Raw genomic sequence first — 17,111 nt, 5'->3', positions numbered from 1 at the left:
GAACCCCGCTGTTGCATGATGCCCCGTTTGACGGTAATCGAAAGAAGTTCTTAAATTATTTGCACTTCGTAAAAATGTTACTTTGTGTAATTTTCCAAAACCTGTTGGAATGTAGAGTTGAACATTTAAATAAAAGAACAAGAAACAAAATAAAAATTGAGGTCAAAATTGGTTTCATGAAGAATGTTTGACATCAGCATAACATTTGTACTACTAAGGCCAGAACAAATTTCAAATCCTTCTTTTGTCACTCGGAGTTGGAACATCGCAAGGGGGGGGACAATAAAAAATAATGCGAAAAACAAATAAATTAGAATAAATTGCACAAAAGCTTATATGCAACAAAATTGCATACTATATCATTGCACAAAACCTATAGCTCAAGTAAGTTTTTATCGAATAATTCAATAAAATCAAGTATACAAAAGGTGAAAAAACTTCTATCTTCGAAAATTTGTATTGAGGTCTTGAAATCTTTCGGATATTTGAAAGTTTTGTCAAAATTTACGTAAAATACTTCAAACATTATTTATTCCCCCCTTCGGGATTTTTGGAAATTTCGAAGGGAGGGGGGGGGGATGACAAAAGAAGAAATTGATATTTGTTCCAGCCTAATTTGTTGATAAAAACTTCTTAATAAAAACTCATTCTTATGACGAGGTAGTGTTTTTGTGTGTCAAGATTTGAATTTCAATACAGAACTATAATCAACTTATAAATCTAAATTTACAATTAAAAATTAGGAATGCCAAAAGTAATCTAGATTAAATTCCGCCGGAGGCGAGCCAATTTTCTAACACGTTTGTCAACACTTATTTTGTTCTACGGTAAATATTTTACTTCATCTAAAACTTGTACTTGGAAAAAATAAAAAAAAAAAACCCTAAAACTCCCCCCCTTTCGTACGGCCTTGACTTAATAAGATTAACTGGTGCGTTCTTAATCATTTTTTCCTACGGTACGGAATAGTTCCAAGTTTGTTTGTCAATTTTTCAAAAATATGGTTTTAACTTTACGATCGCTTCATCCTCGTTTAAGAATTGGTTCAAAATGTTTTAAAAATTAAATAAAAATTAAAAAAACTCAAATGTCTAAGTTTAATATATCAAAAATTGAAATGAACACTGATACAAAACACAGAATTAATCATGGAGTTATAAATTTTATCGTATATGATTTAGAATTTAACATCAGATTTGAGAAAATAAGAAAGTATTTAGTATTTTGCACAATTTCCTTCGCCCTCCCATATTTATCAAACTTACAGAAAGCTTTGCAAACCTGTCATGAAACATCGAAAATAATTGTGAAAAATGTAGTACCACTTTGTCAAAATGGTAAAAACCTCTTTCGATTTTGCTTTGCTTGCCTCGCCTCGCCCTTGCCTCGATTTTGCTTTGCTTGCCAAAATCAAATGAGTCCTTCAGAGCCAAGGGGTATTAGTACAAAAATGGTCGATTCTGAGTTAATAATGCCACACGATTTTTCATATTTAAATCTATATGTATATGGATTTTTCAGATTTTTAGATTTTTATTTACATGCCTTTACGTTCGAAAGAAAAATTCATTTGAAAAAAATATGGAAAAAGGCCAGAAACAGCAACTTAAAAGCGTGTTTTCTCGAAATTAGCTTTTATGCAATTTGAGTTTGACTCGAAGAACCTCAAATGGTGTTTTTCTCATTTTTTTTTTAGTATTATCAAAAATAAATCTTGGATATCGTTATTATTGTCATTTTTTTCTTAATTGTTTTTATAACTTCAGTTGATGTTTTATCATTTTTACTTATGTTTTATTCACATTTAACTCTTTTTTTTTTTTGCTAATCCATAAATTTTGTAATTATTAATAAACATTTTAAAATCTTTGTCATTTCAACGATTGGAATATTTTATTGTAATATTTTGTCAGTTTTATTCTTTTGTTTGTGTCTGTTTTTAAATTTTATTAAGTTTTCTGTTTGTCTTTTTTTGTTAATTTAGGCTTATTTTTGTGATTGTTGTTATATTTGAACAACAACTTAAAACTTATTTTTGCTGTTTTCTAAAATTCTGCTGATCCAGTAAAGGGCCTTTACTCCAAAATAATTGATTGGTTGAGTTTCATTGCTTACAACCGCTTTTTAACTTTTCTTATAACTAATTGTCAACTCACGATTGAACTTAAAAATCAAAGAGACTTTTTTTAAACGATTTTCTAAACAAATAATTTGAACATTTTCAATCAAAAGGTTTAATAATGAAATCTGAATATCATCTGATTTGTTGATAATCTAAAAACAAAACAAAAACTAAAAACATTATATTTTCAAATCTTGTGAATTACACAATTTTTCAAATGGATCGAGTAAATTTCTTTAAAAAAAAGTTTCGATTTATTTAGTTCATTATATCACTTTTGAAAGAAAAGATGAATTTATGTGTGCAAAGAGTCTTTGCCAAAGGCTAGTTTTCATTTTTTTTAAATTTCTTAGAATCAAATTTCAAAAATTTCTTAGAATTTATATTTTTTCCAGCCTTTCATGCCTTCAAGCCTATGACTTTCAAAACGTGTGAAATTTATAGATAATCAAACTTTTTTTAGTAAAGGATACATTTAATCGTACATGTAAGTATAAATATTTCTCTTATATGTGTTAGGAATTTTTTTTTTTTTGAAATCCAACTAAACAAAGTTTAAAAAAAAAAAGTTTGGAATCTGTTTTCAAAAATTGCTTCTGCTAATTCTGCTATTTAGTTCTGGTTTTACAAAACATCTAGTTCACACTCTAGCTTGATCGTCTAGGCGTTCACCCTGGATTGCGAAAACAACACGCCAGTTCACGCAAGCGCACCCGGTATTCAAAAGTGGTGTTTCTTAATCGTTCTGAGTTTTCCCGATTTTCTTTCCACCTTTCGGTAGTGACAGATCAACTAAGACACGGGATTCATTTTGGTTTCTGCTGCTGCATTTCCACACCGTTTTTTTTCTTCCCTGTAGTGAGATATTTTTCCGAACCTCTTTACCAGTGAAACAAAGATTCCAGGAAGTGGTTTCAATCCAAAGCTGAAGAACAACAGGTAAAATATTGAATGATTGTATTTAAGGTCATGTTTGTGGGAAAACTTCTTTCATAATCGTAGCAATAGATTCGATCTAGTTCTGTGTTATTGGCACATGTTCCATATTTTTGTTTTCTTCTACTTCGTGTTGTTCACTTGAAGTTGCAACCTTTTAGAATTTCCTTGTTCAAATATTTCATTGCAATGATTATTTGAAGTCAGTTCAGAATGAATCATGAAATCCTAATGAAATGTTAATCTGAAATTCTTCTCATACAGCAAAAAGTCTTTTAAAAAAATTATATCAGAGATGAATGCCACCTTTTTAAAGAAGATGCACCGCTGCTGTTACCTTTCTCGATTTTTGAATCACCATTCTTGCGTCAATTCAGTTTAATCATTCAGTTTAGTTTATTTTGAAACGTAAGAATACAACATCAATAAAATTTCTAAATATTACTCTTGAATAATCTCATTCTGGTTAAATATTCAATAATTTGACTTATCAAATTTCAATAGTAAATTCTGTATACTTAAATTAAGCATAAAAAAAAATCCCACATTTCTAATTTAGACATAATGTTGTCTATAAAAAAAGTTAAATTCTGATTCTAAACTAATGTCGATAAGTCTTTTTCCAATAATTGCTGATTGAACTCTTGATCATAACCACTTAGGTACATTCAGTAACCAAATTATTTAACTGATTCTGTTTGTTAAATGAAAAAGTTAGTCACCTATGTAAATTTAAAATGTTTTGATGCAAATACTAAATTTTAGTTGTGAAAGCTTCTCGGCTCTTGTTTGAAACGATGATTCGGATTTTTTTTTTTGCATTTTATTACTCTCAATATAATTCGGAATAAAAAAAAACAGATTTCTCAAAATATCTTGATAATTTAAAAAACCGAGACCTAGGCATCTTTCGAAATTCAACAAATTATTGAAGTAGTAACTTTTACATACATCATTTGTGCAGAGTTGATTCGCCCAACGAAGGGTTTTTTTTCCACCTCAATCCAACTTTTTCAAACTAAATTTCAAGTCTTTTCCTAAAGCAGAATTAAAAAAAAAATCTTGTAATATCATTCGAAAAAAAATCACATATTTTAAATCCAAAGTTCAGAAGAAATATAATCTATAACACCACATTAAGGATATTTTTAGATTCAAAATTTCATGACGTAAAATATACGTTCAGGATTCAAGATTCCAACCTAACCAATTGGGAATTCAGGCCTACATATAGATGACAGAATATAAAATTAAAAGTTTTTCAATTCTGAACTCACATTTCAAAACCTAGAAAAACAATGCAAAATTCTAGAATTTTTCACTGAGTTTTCAAAACGCAAGATATAAAAACTTGGATTTTTATCTGAGAATTCCAAATTGCAAATCTGAGAACAGCAAATCTGAAATTGAAAATTGAAAATTGAAAATTGAAAATTGAAAATTGAAAATTGAAAATTGAAAATTGAAAATTGAAAATTGAAAATTGAAAATTGAAAATTGAAAATTGAAAATTGAAAATTGAAAATTGAAAATTGAAAATTGAAAATTGAAAATTGAAAATTGAAAATTGAAAATTGAAAATTGAAAATTGAAAATTGAAAATTGAAAATTGAAAATTGAAAATTGAAAATTGAAAATTCAAAATTCAAAATTCAAAATTCAAAATTCAAAATTCAAAATTCAAAGCCAAAAACTAAAAACTCAAAACTCAAAACTCAAAATTCAAAATTCAAAATTCAAAATTCAAAATTCAAAATTCAAAATTAAAAATTCAAAATTCAAAATTCAAAATTCAAAATTCAAAATTCAAAATTCAAAACTCAAAATTCGAAATTCAAAATTCAAAATTCAAAACTCAAAACTCAAAACTCAAAACTCAAAACTCAAAATTCAAAATTCAAAATTCAAAATTCAAAATTCAAAATTCAAAATTCAAAATTCAAAATTCAAAATTCAAAATTCAAAATTCAAAATTCAAAATTCAAAATTCAAAATTCAAAATTCAAAATTCAAAATTCAAAATTCAAAATTCAAAATTCAAAATTCAAAATTCAAAATTCAAAATTCAAAATTCAAAATTCAAAATTCAAAATTCAAAATTCAAAATTCAAAATTCAAAATTCAAAATTCAAAATTCAAAATTCAAAATTCAAAATTCAAAATTCAAAATTCAAAATTCAAAATTCAAAATTCAAAATTCAAAATTCAAAATTCAAAATTCAAAATTCAAAATTCAAAATTCAAAATTCAAAATTCAAAATTCAAAATTCAAAATTCAAAATTCAAAATTCAAAATTCAAAATTCAAAATTCAAAATTCAAAATTCAAAATTCAAAATTCAAAATTCAAAATTCAAAATTCAAAATTCAAAATCAAATTCAAAATTCAAAATTCAAAATTCAAAATTCAAAATTCAAAATTCAAATTCAAAATTCAAAATTCAAAATTCAAAATTCAAAATTCAAAATTCAAAATTCAAAATTCAAAATTCAAAATTCAAAATTCAAAATTCAAAATTCAAAATTCAAAATTCAAAATTCAAAATTCAAAATTCAAAATTCAAAATTCAAAATTCAAAATTCAAAATTCAAAATTCAAAATTCAAAATTCAAAATTCAAAATTCAAAATTCAAAATTCAAAATTCAAAATTCAAAATTCAAAATTCAAAATTCAAAATTCAAAATTCAAAATTCAAAATTCAAAATTCAAAATTCAAAATTCAAAATTCAAAATTCAAAATTCAAAATTCAAAATTCAAAATTCAAAATTCAAAATTCAAAATTCAAAATTCAAAATTCAAAATTCAAAATTCAAAATTCAAAATTCAAAATTCAAAATTCAAAATTCAAAATTCAAAATTCAAAATTCAAAATTCAAAATTCAAAATTCAAAATTCAAAATTCAAAAATTCAAATTCAAAATTCAAAATTCAAAATTCAAAATTCAAAATTCAAAAATTCAAAATTCAAAATTCAAAATTCAAAATTCAAAATTCAAAATTCAAAATTCAAAATTCAAAATTCAAAATTCAAAATTCAAAATTCAAAATTCAAAATTCAAAATTCAAAATTCAAAATTCAAAATTCAAAAATTCAAAATTCAAATAATTCAAAATTCAAAATTCAAAATTCAAAATTCAAAATTCAAATTCAAAATTCAAAATTCAAAATTCAAAATTCAAAATTCAAAATTCAAAATTCAAAATTCAAAATTCAAAATTCAAAATTCAAAATTCAAAATTCAAAATTCAAAATTCAAAATTCAAAATTCAAAATTCAAAATTCAAAAATTCAAAATTCAAAATTCAAAATTCAAAATTCAAAATTCAAAATTCAAAATTCAAAATTTCAAAATTCAAAATTCAAAATTCAAAATTCAAAATTCAAAATTCAAATTCAAAATTCAAAATTCAAAATTCAAAATTCAAAATTCAAAATTCAAAATTCAAAATTCAAAATTCAAAATTCAAAAATTCAAAATTCAAAATTCAAAATTCAAAATTCAAAATTCAAAATTCAAAAATTCAAAATTCAAAATTCAAAATTCAAAATTCAAATTCAAAATTCAAAATTCAAAATTCAAAATTCAAAATTCAAAATTCAAAATTCAAAAATTCAAAATTCAAAATTCAAAATTCAAAATTCAAAATTCAAAATTCAAAATTCAAAATTCAAAATTCAAAATTCAAAATTCAAAATTCAAAATTCAAATTCAAAATTCAAAATTCAAAATTCAAAATTCAAAATTCAAAATTCAAAATTCAAAATTCAAAATTCAAAATTCAAAATTCAAATTCAAAATTCAAAATTCAAAATTCAAAATTCAAAATTCAAAATTCAAAATTCAAAATTCAAAATTCAAAATTCAAAATTCAAAATTCAAAATTCAAAATTCAAAATTCAAAATTCAAAATTCAAAATTCAAAATTCAAAATTCAAAATTCAAAATTCAAAATTCAAAATTCAAAATTCAAAAATTCAAAATTCAAAATTCAAAATTCAAAATTCAAAATTCAAAATTCAAAATTCAAAATTCAAAATTCAAAATTCAAAATTCAAAATTCAAAATTCAAAATTCAAAATTCAAAATTCAAAATTCAAAATTCAAAAATTCAAAATTCAAAATTCAAAATTCAAAATTCAAAATTCAAAATTCAAAATTCAAAATTCAAAATTCAAAATTCAAAATTCAAAATTCAAAATTCAAAATTCAAAATTCAAAATTCAAAATTCAAAATTCAAAATTCAAAATTCAAAATTCAAAATTCAAAAATTCAAAATTCAAAATTCAAAATTCAAAATTCAAAATTCAAAATTCAAAATTCAAAATTCAAAATTTCAAAATTCAAAATTCAAAATTCAAAATTCAAAATTCAAAATTCAAAATTCAAAATTCAAAATTCAAAATTTCAAAATTCAAAATTCAAAATTCAAAATTCAAAATTCAAAATTCAAAATTCAAAATTCAAAATTCAAAATTCAAAATTCAAAATTCAAAATTCAAAATTCAAATTCAAAATTCAAAAATTCAAATTCAAAATTCAAAATTCAAAATTCAAAATTCAAAATTCAAAATTCAAAATTCAAAATTCAAAATTCAAAATTCAAAATTCAAAATTCAAAATTCAAAATTCAAAATTCAAAATTCAAAATTCAAAATTCAAAATTCAAAATTCAAAATTCAAAATTCAAAATTCAAAATTCAAAATTCAAAATTCAAAATTCAAATTCAAAATTCAAAATTCAAAATTCAAAATTCAAAATTCAAAATTCAAAATTCAAAAATTCAAAATTCAAAATTCAAAAATTCAAAATTCAAAATTCAAAATTCAAAATTCAAAATTCAAAATTCAAAATTCAAAATTCAAAATTCAAAATTCAAAATTCAAAATTCAAAATTCAAAATTCAAATTCAAAATTCAAAATTCAAAATTCAAAATTCAAAATTCAAAAATTCAAAATTCAAAATTCAAAATTCAAAATTCAAAATTCAAAATTCAAAATTCAAAATTCAAAATTCAAAATTCAAAATTCAAAATTCAAAATTCAAAATTCAAAATTCAAAATTCAAAATTCAAAATTCAAAATTCAAAATTCAAAATTCAAAATTCAAAATTCAAAATTCAAAATTCAAAATTCAAAATTCAAAATTCAAAATTCAAAATTCAAAATTCAAAATTCAAAATTCAAAATTCAAAATTCAAAATTCAAAATTCAAAATTCAAAATTCAAAATTCAAAATTCAAAATTCAAAATTCAAAATTCAAAATTCAAAATTCAAAATTCAAAATTCAAAATTCAAAATTCAAAATTCAAAATTCAAAATTCAAAATTCAAAATTCAAAATTCAAAATTCAAAATTCTTAATTCTTAATTCTAAATTCTTAATTCTTAATTCTAAATTCTAAATTCTAAATTCTAAATTCTAAATTCTAAATTCTTAATTCTAAATTCTAAATTCTAAATTCTAAATTCTAAATTCTAAATTCTAAATTCTAAATTCTAAATTCTAAATTCTAAATTCTAAATTCTAAATTCTAAATTCTAAATTCTAAATTCTAAATTCTAAATTCTAAATTCTAAATTCTAAATTCTAAATTCTAAATTCTAAATTCTAAATTCTAAATTCTAAATTCTAAATTCTAAATTCTAAATTCTAAATTCTAAATTCTAAATTCTAAATTCTGAATTCTAAATTCTAAATTCTAAATTCTAAATTCTTAATTCTAAATTCTAAATTCTAAATTCTTAATTCTAAATTCTAAATTCTAAATTCTAAATTCTAAATTCTAAATTCTAAATTCTAAATTCTAAATTCTAAATTCTAAATTCTAAATTCTAAATTCTAAATTCTAAATTCTAAATTCTAAATTCTAAATTCTAAATTCTAAATTCTAAATTCTAAATTCTAAATTCTAAATTCTAAATTCTAAATTCTAAATTCTAAATTCTAAATTCTAAATTCTAAATTCTAAATTCTAAATTCTAAATTCTAAATTCTAAATTCTAAATTCTAAATTCTAAATTCTAAATTCTAAATTCTAAATTCTAAATTCTAAATTCTAAATTCTAAATTCTAAATTCTAAATTCTAAATTCTAAATTCTAAATTCTAAATTCTAAATTCTAAATTCTAAATTCTAAATTCTAAATTCTAAATTCTAAATTCTAAATTCTAAATTCTAAATTCTAAATTCTAAATTCTAAATTCTAAATTCTAAATTCTAAATTCTAAATTCTAAATTCTAAATTCTAAATTCTAAATTCTAAATTCTAAATTCTAAATTCTAAATTCTAAATTCTAAATTCTTAATTCCAAATTCTAAATTCTAAATTCCAAATTCTCAATTCATAATTCTAAATTCTAAATTCTAAATTCTAAATTCTAAATTCTAAATTCTAAATTCTAAGTTCTAAATTCTAAATTCTAAATTCTAAATTCCAAATTCTAAATTCTAAATTCTAAATTCTAAATTCTAAATTCTAAATTCTAAATTCTAAATTCTAAATTCTAAATTCTAAATTCTAAATTCTAAATTCTAAATTCTAAATTCTAAATTCTAAATTCTAAATTCTAAATTCTAAATTCTAAATTCTAAATTCTAAATTCTAAATTCTAAATTCTAAATTCTAAATTCTAAATTCTAAATTCTAAATTCTAAATTCTAAATTCTAAATTCTAAATTCTAAATTCTAAATTCTAAATTCTAAATTCTAAATTCTAAATTCTAAATTCTAAATTCTAAATTCTAAATTCTAAATTCTAAATTCTAAATTCTAAATTCTAAATTCTAAATTCTAAATTCTAAATTCTAAATTCTAAATTCTAAATTCTAAATTCTTAATTCTAAATTCTAAATTCTAAATTCTAAATTCTAAATTCTAAATTCTAATTTCTAAATTCTAAATTCTAAATTCTAAATTCTAAATTCTAAATTCTAAATTCTAAATTCTAAATTCTAAATTCTAAATTCTAAATTCTAAATTCTAAATTCTAAATTCTAAATTCTAAATTCTAAATTCTAAATTCTAAATTCTAAATTCTAAATTCTAAATTCTAAATTCTAAATTCTAAATTCTAAATTCTAAATTCTAAATTCTAAATTCTAAATTCTAAATTCTAAATTTTAAATTCAAAATGTAACATGAATATTCAAAATTCAAAGTGTATCATAAATATTCAAAAGCCCTCATTCATATTTGTGAATTCAAATAATTAAAGTTTTGACATTTTAATTTTAAAAAAAATCCAATGAAAAATTTAAAATTAAAATAGGTTTGTATTTAAAAACGAAATTCGAACTTTAAAACTCAACACATATCCCAACTGCTTTGTTTTAAGTATTAGAATGTAAGAAATTCAAATGTGAGCAATCATAAATTTTAAAGTATTAGTGGCATCTCTTCCTTCCGTTTCGATTCTCACGCTCATATTTTATTAACCATTAATGACTTTTCTTGAACCATTTCATGCGATTTTAGAAAGAACTGCCATAAATGTTGATTTTTAACCGTAGTGTACGGTTCAATTTTAAGCATTCCAAAGTTCTAACGGAAAAATTATAAAATGGTTAAATTTCAACCGCAATATGTTACAATATAGTGGCCATCTTTGGACGCGCAGTTCGCTAGTTTTTCTTACGCGCTGCCGGCTGAGTTCAACTGAATTTAGTTGGTGAAGGAGTGTACAGCTCCAGGAGTATTAAATATTTGATAACAATACGGGTAAGCATCGGCTGAAATCAACTAATGAAAAATAAAAATAATTTTTTGAATCAACGCGGAACTAACCTATATTTTTTCTACTGAACAGAACAACCGGAACCTCGGCAGAAAGCTCTGAAATAGCTAGCTGTTTTGAGGGAGAACAACCGATCGGCTCTAGGATTTGGATCAGGTGCTTCCAGTCAGAAAACAGGAATGGTAGATGGCAGCAATACCAACGATAGCGATGCGGAAGGTGACTGCTTAGAGCAAAACAAAGAATAAGGTTGGTACTCAAATTCGGTTTTTGCTTTGCCATTTCAGAAATGACCAGCAGAGCACTTCCTCCGAGTCTGTCCGATTCGAAAAACTCAGTAGAAACCCGACACTGAAAAAAGAGAGCAGTGGGCGCAGGATCAGGTACATTCATCGGGGAAAAGGCAGTAGCGCTTATCCGGAGTGGTGGCAGCAGTGACCGACTGAATACCTGAGAACCATTTAACCCTTCGTTTCATAAAGTTACAAATATGCAACAATTAAATAAAACTGTTCTAAACTTCACATTTTGCTAAAAAGTAAATTTTTTTTCGATGGGAATAGTATTTATAATTTCAAGATCACGTTCAATTAAAAAAAAAATATTTTTAGTGTTTATAGGAACCAAAAAAACCCACTTGAATCTGAAAAATATGGAATGTGGAAAAAGCCTAATTTTTCAAATTTTATGCCTAGTGTTATTCATATTGAGAATTTTTTTTCGACTCAAAAAAAATATTTTCGTATTCCCACTAAAGTAATTTACATAATAAACAAAATTTGAGATTTTTTTTTGTTTTTTCTCTGATATAATGGGTTTTCAATAACTGTTGCAAATATGCAACACCATGCAACGGTAGTACCCTAGGTAGTTATATGGGTTCCATAGTGTGTTTTCGAAACTTGCATCATTAAACAGTGTATTTGTTTCCCGATGACAATGTTTTCGTTATAAATGATTTATTATCATGTTCAGGCCGTATTAAGAGGGGGGGGATGAGAAAAATTGCCCCCCCCCCCTGAATAAAGAGGGCCCCCGAGGTGGAAAAAATAAAAGTTTTGCTCTAAACCGTTATCAAAACTAGAAAAATATTATAAAAAGTTCAAAATTTATCAAACTTTAAACTAGGACGGGTCCGAATAATTAACTTATTTGGGATTTGTAATTCAGCGTATGTAAAACACATTATTTTGATTTTTTTTTCCGCGGCCCATTGGTATAACAAATACATATTTTGAATAAAAAAAAAATGTCGGATGCCTTCACAACTTGCAAAATAAGCATACACCAATTTTCAAAAGTTCTATATTATTCAACGTGATTCAAACTCAAGTACGGGGCTTTATCCAGAGAGTTTAAAAATCTAAAAACAAATAACGAATACGCTTTTTTATTTTTCCACTTGAAAATTCAGTACTATCTGCCAACATTCGATAACCGAGGTTTGGAGTATTGTTTTGCTTTTTTTTTCTTAGAGATGAAGGAATGATTTGATTGAAAATTTCAATGCTCATTATTTTTTACTAAAGTATGAGCCGTTTCTTATTATCAATCGACGAAAAATGCTCTTTATTTATACTATTTAACCTTTTCCTGGAAGCTCTGGAAGTTGATTTTAAATTGAAACTTTTTGTTCTCGAATTTAGTTTTATTTTTATTTCTTTTTTATTCTTAAACTGATTTCAAGTTTGAATTCTAATTTTAGAATCATGTTCCAAATTCTAATGCTCATTCCGAAGAAATCTTTATTGTTCTTTTAATTTTGCCAACAAATGATATTTAATAGTTTAATGTAATTTGTAATTGGATCATTCCTTCAAAACTAAATTGAGACTTTGCTCTTCAATATCAAGTTTGTTCATTAAAACTGGCATATAGTTATGGTATGATTTAAGATTAAGAATCTTTATCAGAACCAATTTAAATACGTTTTCGGAATTGATATGTGTTGATTTGTTCAAGGTTATGTTCAGAAAAGTTGTATAGGTAAGAAGCTTTCCATTTTGCCGCCGGTCGTGGCCTAGAGGATAGCGTTCCAGCCATCTAAGCCAGAGTCCATGAGATCGAATCCCGATCACGACACATATAGTGCTCTTTCCGTGGTCTGGTGGTAAGATGCTAGCCATAAAATCCTTGAAAGATGTACGCCTTAGAGTTAAGTAAATTAGATCTCTTCAAAGAAACATGAAGTTTCACTGAGATCCTATATGTGTGTGTTCGTTTTTTTAGCACCTTCAAGTAAACGTGAGGAATAATTTCCTCAGTAGGTGGTATATTATCGCATAACTACTCCTAGCTGATTTCTCGAGAGTCTTTGTAGTCTAGTGGATAAGCTGGTGCGAGTCTCGTTCCGATGTGCCAGGCTGGGTTCGATTCCCGGTATCGGCGAGACAACTTTTGGGTTCGAATCCCATAAGAAGCCGACAGGTAAGATGTGTTTCCTCTTATAACTGATTATATGAATGTTTAACCAGCTGCCAGCTGGCCAGGTATATGCACGGATGCCGGAATACCTCTAAGTAACCTGATTGACTCGTTCTTCCAAAATATACCTACATACGAAGCCATGGGGTCGGTTCCAGAATGCATGAGAGCACATACTTAGGCAAAACTGCGGTGAATCCGTGCACCCATGGTGGAAAACCAACATACATAACTACTCCCAGATAAATTCTTAACTTTCCGGTGTCCAGAAATCTAGATTTGCGAAGTTCCTGTGCGAAAACTATGATTAGTGCAAAAGAAATTAGGAATAAGCATTTATTTCCAGTTGTCAAGTGTGAAGAAAAAAAGGTGTAACCGTTTCATGTTGTTGCAAATATGCAACAATTAATATTTTTGCTAAATAACCGAATTATGTGAAAATAATATTTTTTCCTTATTTTTCCCTTCATGTATTCATCATTGCGCACTATTGAGAATTTTTTCGAGAAAAAATAAAAAATCATGAAATGAAGGGTTAATCGACGGGTTCCTCACTTCATATCTTCTTCATTGCCAACATCCGATTGTGGAGGTTACCGGAACAAGTTCATAATGGAACCGTTTTTATTAACCAATAAAAGATCCTACGAAAAACTCTCAGATTAATTCGATCCTGTTCGGTGAATTTTTCCCTTAATTATTGGATTTTAAGCAAAAAAAAACATAGAAACCAAGGAAATTCCCTCAAATTTCTGCAAATTTTCACTTTTTGATTATGCTTGAAAAATAACCATAATCCAAGTTCTCCTTGAAATCTCATTTTATGAGTATTCACGGTAAAGTCATAAAATGAGTTAACCCGGGAAAACTATCATTATGGTTATTTTTCAAACATTAATGGTTTAGTCTGGTTCTGCGTGCTCTGCGCTTTTTCGAGCATTGTACACTTCGTCCAAAGCGCATGAAAACAAAAACTCGCGATTGTTGTGACAGCAAAGTGCCGAAACGTTTCTGTTTTGGTTTGATTTTTTCAGTCTATTTTTCTATCCGTCGCAAGGGAGTCTCTTCTAATTTGTTCCTTATTTGGTGTCGTGTTGAATTTATAGCTAGAACGTACGGATTCCTAGCGTTTTTGTGCGTAGATCCGCAAAATTTCCAATTGGAGGGTCCTAGCTTAAGCTCTTATCAGTATTGCAAAGAAGAAAGCAAGTTCTCCCACCCCCACCACGTATTGCATAGTTGTTAAGTGACCCTGGCACTTTTTTCATGGGATATTGATATCGATTTAATAGAAATAAGCAAAACTCGGCATTAATTTCATCCGATAATTGACCAGAAGCGCAGAAATTTTCAGACCGAAAGTCCAGCCCAGCTAAATATGGAAGTAACCAACAACGGAGAACGGCATCCGGCCGAAATTAAGAAACAGATGCGTGAGGATAAACAAAGGGAAGCGAAGATTCAGGATCAGGTAGGTGTCTTGAAGTTGCCATTGATTGAATGGAATATTGACTATTTTTTTCTTGAAGCTCACCAAACAACTGAATGGACTTTCGTTGGATGAAAAGTTTAACGCGGTTTACAAAAAGCTAGTTGAGTCGGAGAAGGAAAACAAACGTTTGACCCAACTGTTCAAACAGAACGAAAGGAATGCAGAAGTCGTCAAGAAGGAACGGGAAAATATGATCCTGGAGCACAACAAGGTGGCGATGACTAAACAAAAGCTGGAACAGCTATGCCGGGAGCTGCAGAAGCAGAACCGGATGATCAAGGAAGAAAGCATGACCCGCATCAAGGAGGAAGAGGAAAAGCGCAAGGAAACGCAAGCCAAGTTTCAGAAATCGCTGAACGAGATCCAGTCGGTGATGGATGAGAATAATGAGAAAAATCTTCAACTCAAAGAGGATAACATGGAAATGGCCAAAAAATTTAAGTTTATTCTGGAACAGTATGAACTGCGAGATCAGCAAATGGATAAAATGAACAAACAAATGGACTTGGTCACACAGCTGAACGATGCCAAACTGGCCAAGGTAACGACCGAAGCTGCCATGGAGAAGGAGCGCTTTTTGAAGTAAGTTTTCAGGACAGAAAGAGTTCCTTTATCAAAAATTAAAAAATGTCCCATCAAAAATAAAAAATGATGAAAGTTAGCTAACACTTGCTCATCTTATTTCAGGGAGAAAGAAATCATCATCAACGAGCTCACCAAGGTGAAGAAACAGCTGGCCGAACTGCAGATGGTCGAGGTGCACTTGCGCGAACAGGTCAATATGTACTCCGACAAGTACGGCGAGTTCCAGGATTCGCTTAAGAAAAGTCACAACATTTTCGTGGGCTACAAGGGTGACATGGAGAAGGTAAGACTTTTTAAACTTTAGAAATGTATTAGAACTCACTCAACGTTTTCCGTTTCAGATGTCCAAAAAGATTAAATCCCTGGAAAAGGAAACCACTACCTGGAAGACCAAATGGGAAAAGAGCAACGCAGCGTTGATAGATCTGATGTCTGAGAAGCAAGTCCGCGATGAACACATCATGAAAACGGCTCGGCAGTTATTCCACCTGCAGAAACTCTGCCGCACTCTTCAGAACGAACGTACTGCCTACTTCGCAGCACTCCAAGAAAACAATGTCGAGATTCCTCCGGTTGAGGAGGTACCTTACACAATTCCAGAGCCTGAACCACTACCTGTGGCGCCCAAGAAAGAAGATAAACTTGAAATCATGACCAAAAATTGTTCGGCACTAAAGGAAAACTTGGCTGCCCTACAGGGTCAGCTTAGTGCAATGCAATCGAAGGGTTCCGAGGGCACCGAAAAAAGTTCCGAACCTCAGCCAACGACCAATGGTGGCAAAAAGAACAAGAAAGACAAGAAAGGTGGTAAAGGAGCAGCAACGAGCGAGCCTCAGAAAAATGACACTGAAGAGTCCGAACCATTATCAAAACCTGATGTTGCTGAAGCAAAGGAGAATGAGAAGGAAAAACCTGTCGAATCACCCGAAGATACTTCCGCGAAAGAAGTTAAAGAAGAGACTGTTGCCGTTGAAAAAACGGAAATCCCCGTTGTAGAGAATGGCGAAAAAGCTACTCCAAGCGGTGCTGAAGAAGCAGTCAAAACTGATGCCCCAGCAACGTAGAATACATCACGAGAAAAAGGTTTTTATTTTTTCAGTTCAATCATTTTAACGACTATTACTTCCATTCAGTTGGATTTATGAGACAATTTGTATCATGTATATCGTTAAATGTTGGCGACAAAAACTTTAGACGTTTCGATTTGAGTTCGTCAACTTTGTCATATCGTCAGTACTTTTTTGTTTCAGTTCCTTAGTAACTTTTCATGATTTTTTACCATCTTGCGTGTTTCTTACCATTTGAAGCTAAATTATTTATGAATACGAATAATTATCCTAGAACATAGATGGTCCTGTATTTTATTTGCATTATATCACACCGTAATAATCCTTAGTGAATTAATATTGATCAGCTAAAACAGAATGCTTGGTTCATAAAATAGGTTTTTCAGGAGAAATACCAAAAATTCAGTTAGGGATTGTAAAATATGAGGGCTTTAAAAAGTTAGTGCTATCATCAGGCAGAAGTGCCTATCGTAGATAAGCAAACCGTTACTAGCTACCGTCAAGAGACTTCTCTGCGTATGAAGTTCAAAAAGGTATAGTTTTAACCTTTACTTGTAGGGGAGGGATGAAAATTCCGGGAAAAAATCACTTGTATGGGCTGCCAATGGGATATCATTCGAACCAAGTGTTGTAATTCTTGCACAACTTATACCTCTACCCCAGATGACTCGAGGCCATCTCCTCGTAATGGCTCTAGGTCCAATTTGCTGCGCGGCGTGTGCCGATTGAAAATCGCTTATTCTGA

General features: G+C 27.4%; 1 protein-coding gene across 2 annotated transcripts; it reads left to right on the top strand.

Moving 5' to 3' along the window:
* Nucleotides 1-2,940: 2,940 nt before the first annotated feature.
* Nucleotides 2,941-16,646, top strand: LOC129744947 (alpha-taxilin). Of its 2 annotated transcripts, XM_055737736.1 has the most exons (5): nt 2,941-3,061; nt 14,559-14,693; nt 14,752-15,296; nt 15,402-15,582; nt 15,641-16,646. In XM_055737736.1, the coding sequence occupies exons 2-5, from the start codon at nt 14,601-14,603 to the stop codon at nt 16,361-16,363; spliced, it is 1,542 nt and encodes a 513-aa protein (XP_055593711.1). In that variant the 5' UTR covers nt 2,941-3,061; nt 14,559-14,600; the 3' UTR covers nt 16,364-16,646. The 2 variants fall into 2 exon arrangements, with proteins under 2 accessions (XP_055593711.1, XP_055593709.1); XM_055737734.1 differs by lacking the exon at nt 2,941-3,061 and having other exon boundaries at nt 14,196-14,693.
* The last annotated feature ends 465 nt before the right edge of the window (nt 16,647-17,111 follow it).

Source organism: Uranotaenia lowii, chromosome 2 (genome assembly GCF_029784155.1).
Source record: "Uranotaenia lowii strain MFRU-FL chromosome 2, ASM2978415v1, whole genome shotgun sequence".
NCBI lineage: Eukaryota > Metazoa > Arthropoda > Insecta > Diptera > Culicidae > Uranotaenia > Uranotaenia lowii.
Note: the sequence above shows the minus strand (reverse complement) of the source record. Positions and strands in the feature narration are given on the sequence as shown.